We start from the raw sequence: 7,218 nt of genomic DNA, 5'->3' as shown, positions 1-7,218 counted from the left end.
GAAAACATATTAGTATTTATAACACTGTCATTATATGGTAAGTGAGGTAAGCTGTGACATGTTTTCGTTCAAGTCCCTCTATTGTTTTGACAACCTCTTTCATGACAACAAGCTGTGTGCAAATAMTCTTCTTCTTCTCAGGYTGCCTGTGGTTTAGGTCTCCAGCARTTTGAGAAGTACTGTGGACTTAGCAAGATGGATACCACTTACCARCTGCCACTCAATGTCTACGTGATAGTGCTTGGCATCGGCCTGTTCGTCTTCATGCTCAGCCTCATCTTCTGCTGCTACCTCTTCAGGTATGTAGGGTCATCACTAGCTGGAACAGCCACAAAGTGATAAACCCTGCCTATTTCTACAATTTAACATCTGAATTTAAACCTAACCCTAACATTAACCACACTGCTAACCTTATGCCTAACCCTAATCTTAAATTAAGACCAAAAAGCTAATTTTTGTGCTCYTTAATTTTGACAATATAGTGAATTTTGACTTTGTGGCTGTGCCACCTATTGGAAACCGWAGGGGGAAGGACCCAAACAAAGATGGTTGCTGGCTGGTTGCCATTGCAATCAGGATATTAACATGTAGACTTATCCACATGGAGGCTTCGCTTATTATGCTTCAAGAGCCTTTATTTAATTACGTATTATCATATTATAGGCCTATGATATTATTTATATACAGTACAAGTCAAAAGTTTGGACACACTTACTCATTCTAGGATTTTTCTTTATTTTGACTATTTTCTACATTGTAGAATAATAGTGAAGACATCAAAACTATGAAATAACACATATGGAATCATGTAGTAACCAAAAGTGTTAAAAAATATATTTTATATGTGAGATTCTTCAAAGTAGACACCCTTTGCGTTGATGAGATTTTAAAGTGATGCTACAGAGGTTTTGTATAATTGTGCCAAATTGTGTACTACGTCATCCATTTCGTGTACGTTAACCCCTCCCCCCCAAATAAGAAGCATTATGAATTCCAATTCACACAATATGTTTCAYATTTGTAAATCAAATCAAAGTTTATTTGTCAACTTTAGTGCTTAAGTTCCCGGACTCCATCTTTAAACWCGGCCATTTTGTATTTGTCTCTTTGTAGGTTGAAACAGCAAGGGACGAGGGAGCAGTTCAGCTACAATGAGGTAGGCCTATCACTACACCAGCACATGTAGCATTGGGGTCTGACCCGGGTTCAACTACTACTACAGTATTTCACACTGTTGTCGTCAGCGTGTTTTGAAACACAACGCCCACTACTCTTTATAGTTAACCTTCATTACGTCAWCCCTGGATTTGTACCAATACCGGTGTGTATCAAGTAGCTTATAGCTCACTCTAACACATGTACAAACTGCTTTTTTGATTTTTCGTTCTCAATAGGTGGTTCTTAAAGGGGCAGGCAAGAAGCTGAGCCTTCTAGGAGTAAGTCGTGTTATTCTGTGTGACGTTTTTAATTTCAATGCAGATTGTTTGGAAAATAATGTAACATTTTCTGAACCATTTCTGTGTGGCTCGTGTTAGCTACTTGGGAAACCCCCGCAGCGATGCAATGCCTTTGATTTAACCTGGTGTTGTGTTTGAACTCAGATGATGTATTTAACTTCGAGCTAAGGGCGGGTTGACTCAATCATTGTTCTTGTAAATGTGACCACACACACACACACTAACACACATTTTTCTTCTTGCCCTTAAAGCAAACGTGTGCAGTATGTTTGGAAGAGTTTCGGACCAGAGATGAGCTAGCCGTGTGTCCGTGTTCACACGCATTTCACAAGAAGTGAGTTAACCATCAGGCTCTCCTTATAGACAAGAGCTTACAAAACGTCAACACATCTGTGGTCATAATGACGCTCAACAGGCAGCTGAAACTAACATGATTACATCATAAATCCTTCTGGTTCCAGCCTCCCTTCCTTGAAGTTAACATCCTTGTCAGATCAATGATTAGCCTCACGGAAGAAAGGAAAAGAAAAAGGAATGAAGGACAGACAGAATAAATGAAGGATGCTATTCTCTATAATATTTGAACAGGTTATGCACTTTTTGAGGAAATCTCAGTCCTATTTGTTGTCCCATCCAGGTGCCTGCTGAAGTGGCTGGAGATCCCGTAGCGTGTGCCCCATGTGTAATAAGCCCATCCTCAGGCTCCCACCCAGACCCCCACACAGGGAACTGAGGGGCCCCAGAGACCCAGAGGAGGTGTGAAGGACCCCACAGGGCCACCATGATCCGCCATACGCACCTGTACACATTTACACGGAATTGATGGTCATTTTATGGACATCACACAGAGTCGATTGTATTCTTAAAGTGGCTTCCATGGTGTTAGTCTTTGACTGAGCATTAATYAAYATGGCTGGGGKTTTGGCTACTGTATATGGATGTTGATTACACCCGTCCAGGCCTTTCAGATCGTCAAGAAAGTCAACGATGACCGAGGGGCAGGGCGCAAGAGAGTGTTTCAGGATCGGGCCCTACTAGTATAACAATGGAACCCAAAAACAAAATGATAACTCTAACCTTGAGGGATGTGGTGTTTGGAATTTGGYCATACTAGCATGCCAATGGGGCTTCCTGCAAGAAATGAAGGATAGGGTAGGGGATCGGGTGCAGCAGGTCAGTTTGGGATTGCGCCCTCCTAGCTTAGCAGTGGAGCTTCATAAAGCTGCTGTCTATCCTCCCCTTTAGATCAGTGAGAATGAGTAAAGGCTACACGGACACTCCTGACCCGAATATTCATTTTGCAGGTCAGCAGYGTACTAATAGTATCTCCAGTGAGAATGAGAGGAAAGTGACATAGGAACRGGAGCCACTTTAGAATACCGAGTTCTCCCCCAGTCATTGGACGATRYCTGGTACAACACTGCCAGAAACAGCCAATCACAAAACGACACGTCAGGCATTCTGAGAAGGTCATTGGTCGAGTATCAGGATTGATGTAAATGGATACCTCATACCTCAGGGGTGTTACAATATAAGCCAGCACAAACATGCCATTCAATACCATGTGCCACACACAGAACATGTCCAATACTGCCAACTCCAACCTAGGTAACACTATACTGAGGGAGTCAAAACATTGGTCACGTTCCAGGCCGACTACATTGGTCGTGCTGCACACAGCAACAAATGGTTCTGCGCCACGTCATCGACTGAGCATATGCGGTTAGCTAACATGTTAAACACTTATCCAGGCGTGGAGATCCGGCAAGCGAATGCAATGTAGTCGGTCTGGAACGCAGCCAATGAAATCTGGCAAGTGACTGCAAAGTAGTTGGTCTGGAACGCAGCCAAAGGCTGGAATCACAAAACCAGTCCAATACCAACATCACAGCAGCTCTCTGATGTACAGAACTATATATATCCAGGAGTGTGTCTGAAATGGCACCCTATTCCTTACACAGTGCACTACCTAAGACCAGAACCCTATGCAGGCCCTGGTCAAAAGTAGTGTACTATATAGGGAATAGGGTGCCATTTCTGACACAAACCAGGTCCATAACCTCGAAGACTGATAGACAGCTAGTCTTGCCTGTATGTATGTACGTAACGTTGTGACCCCCCCCATCTTGTAATTTTGTATCGTTTGTTGCTTTTAAATAAAATATGTATCCTCTCTGTGGTGCATCTTCTGTAAATGAGTAGTAGATGGTATATCAGACGTGACGCGGCCAGCGCCCTGCTACAGAGGGCCATCAAGAGCCTGCCTGACAAAGACAGTAAGGCCCCTGTTATCACCTTTAGGACTCATGCACACCTTTTGGGAGCCCCATACCTCAACACATTCCCTATGCGACCTCTAGCTCCTATTGGACACTGGGTTGGATTGATATAAAGAAGGTGGCAATTGCACCATCTTGTGGAATTTTGGCTGTAATGCTTACGCCAATCTTTCCTGTCCTGATTCTACTCAGTCCTTTATCTTTCAACAGATCTACTCACCAATCATTTGTCCAGGTTGACAGCTCTTAGTTAGTACGTTTTTGAATCTATGACAAAAAGGTACTAACACCTTACGTACAGTATCTCCATGTTAACCTTCTCCGTCGTCGTCGTCCTCCTCAGATGTGGATCTGATAGCGAAGTTTGCCCAGCTGGAGTTCCGCTACGGAGACGTAGAGCGAGGAAAGACCATGTTGGACAGGATCCTGACCAGCTACCCAAACGCCACCGACCTGTGGTCCGTCTTCATAGACCTCATGGTCAAACACGGCTCCCAGAAGGAAGTCCGGTGAGTGAGCCCGACGGACCTCACTGGTTTTGTTTTGTTTACGAAATGACTTTGGAATAGCCTGATTCCAGGTCTGTTTGGTGTGACAATGACCATAGGAGTTGGCAATAAAGCACCAACACATCTGGGACCAGCTAACCCGGTAATATTTCATTTATGAAAACATGTCATATCTTGAATATTAAATATTGATCAACTTTAGTCTAGGAAATATTTTTGCCACGTTTTATTCAAAACTAAAAAACAGAAATACCTTATTTACCAAATATTCAGACCCTTTGCTATGACACTCGAACATTGAGCTCAGGTGCATCCTGTTTCTCTTGAGTCATCCTGATATGTTTATTACAACTGATTTGGAGTCTACCTGTGGTAAAATTCAATTATTGAACATGATTTGGAAAAGCCACACCACCTTGTCTAATATAGTCCAACAGTTGACAGTGTAATGTCAGAGCAACACCAAGCCAATTAGGTCAAGGAATGTCCGTTGGAACGTCCGAGACAGGATTGTGTCGAGGTACAGATCTGGGGAAGGGTACCAAATAAACATTCTGCAGCATTGAAGGTTAAAAGGCACATATGGCCCGTTGGAGTTTTGCCAAAAAGCACCTAAGTGATTCTCACCTACAATAGAAACAAGTTCTCTGTCTGATGAACCAAGACTGAAGTCTTTGGCCTGAATTGCCAAGCGGATGTCTGGAGGAAAAACCTGGCGCCATCCCTAGGTGAAGCACGGTGGTGTCAGGCATCATTGGCTGTCGGAGATGTTTTTCAGCGCGAGGGAACGGGACACTAGTCAAGGATCGAGGGAAAGATTGAACGAGCAAAGTTAACAGAGAGATCCTTGATGGAAAACCTGTTTCCAAGCACTCAGTGACCTCAGACTGGGGCAAAGTTCACCTTCCAACAGGACAACGGACCCTGAGCACACAGCCAAAGACAACGCAGGATTGGCTCGGGACAAGTCTTGAAATGTCCTGAGTGGCCCAGCCAGAGCCCGACTTGTGCCCGATCGATACATCTCTGGAGAGACTGAAAATAGCTTTGCAGTGTTGCTCCAATCCAACCTGAAGAGCTTGAGAGGATCTGCGAGAGAAGAATGGGAGAAACTCCCAAATAAAGGGTTGCCCAAGGCTTGTAGTGTCATCCAAAAGACTCGACGGCTGTGAATCGCTGCCAAAGGTGCTTCAAACAAAGTACTGCGAGTAAAGAGTCTGAATACTTAGTAAATGTATATTTCATTTTTTATTTTATAATATTTGCAAACATTGTCATTATGGGTATTGTGTGTAGATTGAGGGATTTTTATTTCATTTAGAATGAGCTGTAACGTAATAAGAATGTGGAAAAGTCAAGGGGTCTGAATAATTTTTGAATGCACTGTCATTGGTAGCAAGTGTGTTTCCTGTCATGTGAACCTGGTCGTAAACATCCTGTTCCTGTGTTCAGGGCTGTGTTTGACCGTGTGATCCACCTGAGGTGGCGGTGAAGAGGAAATTCGTTCTTTCAAGCGTTACACCTGGGCGTATGAGAAGAAACGGCACGCCAGAGAGGCATCCAGGCTGTCAAGGAGAAGGCTGCTGAGAGTACGTGGAGTCTAAGAGGGACAGAGGCCGCAGTAGGAGAGACACACACCACACACGTCATGTTTCGGGATTATCCAACAGCTTGTTGGAAAGAAGCAAAACTGCGCAAACGATGCTCAAGGGGAAGCCTGACTAGTGTCATAACAGGCCGATCGACACACACAACACCACAGATGTAGCTACACAGCATACAACCCGCTGCGTGCGATATTCAGAGAAAAACAATTTGGTTAATTGCCTTGAGAGCTTTCAAATGTGACATGTCCACTTCAGTATGGACCTGGAAATGTGGACATGCTCACTTCTCTTGGAATTATCCACAGCAGGGTGTGTATCTGGGTAGCTACATCTGTGTGTGTGTGTGCTGTCTCGGCCTCTTATGACACACTCAGTCAGTGGCTTCCCCTTGAGGCTCTTTTGCAGTTTGCTTCTTTTCCAACAGCTGTTGGAAAATCCGCCAAAACATGGGACGTGGAGTTGTGCATGTGTCTTCTTTATCTTGGCCGGCCTTCTGTCCCGTTTTAGACTCCACGTTACTCCAGGAGCCTTTCTCCCTTGACAGCCTGGATCTGAGTCTCCTGGGCTCGTGGTCGTTCCTTTTTCTTCTCATACGCCAATAAACCCATTTTGGGAGGTAATCGACCATTCTGAAGAAGAACTTGACTATACTACTTATCATTTCCGCCTCTAACTCGGTGAGGACTCACACGGGCGTCACTAACAACAGCCTAACACTGAAGAGAAAACAGATGTTCTAGACTCAGGTCATATGACAGGGTAACATCCTTTTACCGCAATGGACAGGTGCATTCTCGCTAGACATTATTCAGAACCTGACTTTTTCCACATTTTAGTTTACGTTTACAGCCTCATTCTAAAATTGAAATGAGAATAAAAATGACTCCACTATAAACACAGGACATACTCCGCTTACCCCATGATGAACAATGTTGCAAATATAAAAATAAAAACTTGGAACTAGTAATCACATTTACATAAAGAGTAATTCAGACTCTTTTAACTCCAGTATCCCTTTGTTTAATGACTTCATTTGTGTTTGGATAAGCAACCATTTCAATACTAAAGTGCGAAGCCCCGATTACCCCTCGAGTCTTATACGTTGTGATATTTGGTAACACTACAAAGCTTTGCACACCTTTGATTTGGTTAGTTTCTCCCATTCCTTCTCTGCAGAATCCTCTCAAAGCTCTTTCAAGGTTGATTGGGCATCCCTGGCAAAGCTTATTTCATCTCTCAGAGTTGAAAAAATGTCTGAAATGTTATCGCATCGGCTCCCCTACTATACGCTCATGGGTTGGACATCTGAACGTAGGGGCAAACTCTGAAAAGGCCCATTCCAAAAGAACTTGTCCCCGGGAAGCAC

General features: G+C 43.8%; 1 protein-coding gene, 1 long non-coding RNA gene and 1 pseudogene across 2 annotated transcripts in view; 2 read left to right on the top strand and 1 right to left on the bottom strand.

The window, feature by feature from the left end:
- Positions 1 to 108: 108 nt before the first annotated feature.
- On the top strand, positions 109 to 2,521 carry LOC112078449 (RING finger protein 122-like; annotated as a pseudogene).
- Positions 2,522 to 3,676: 1,155 nt separating this feature from the next.
- On the top strand, positions 3,677 to 5,727 carry LOC139026756 (uncharacterized). The gene is made up of 3 exons (XR_011478682.1): positions 3,677 to 3,733; positions 4,080 to 4,245; positions 5,698 to 5,727. It is a non-coding gene; the product is annotated as an uncharacterized lncRNA (long non-coding RNA).
- An 86-nt stretch (positions 5,728 to 5,813) lies between these two features.
- The window catches only part of pdcd11 (programmed cell death 11), a 19,542-nt gene continuing 18,137 nt past the window's right edge, over positions 5,814 to 7,218 (bottom strand). Inside the window, 1 exon segment of the mRNA XM_070442053.1 lies at positions 5,814 to 5,845. Within this exon segment, the coding sequence (XP_070298154.1) occupies positions 5,814 to 5,845 (32 nt within the window).

Source organism: Salvelinus sp. IW2-2015, unplaced genomic scaffold, assembly GCF_002910315.2.
Source record: "Salvelinus sp. IW2-2015 unplaced genomic scaffold, ASM291031v2 Un_scaffold5694, whole genome shotgun sequence".
Classification (NCBI taxonomy): Eukaryota; Metazoa; Chordata; class Actinopteri; order Salmoniformes; family Salmonidae; genus Salvelinus; species Salvelinus sp. IW2-2015.
This window is presented reverse-complemented; position numbering and strand designations above follow the sequence as displayed.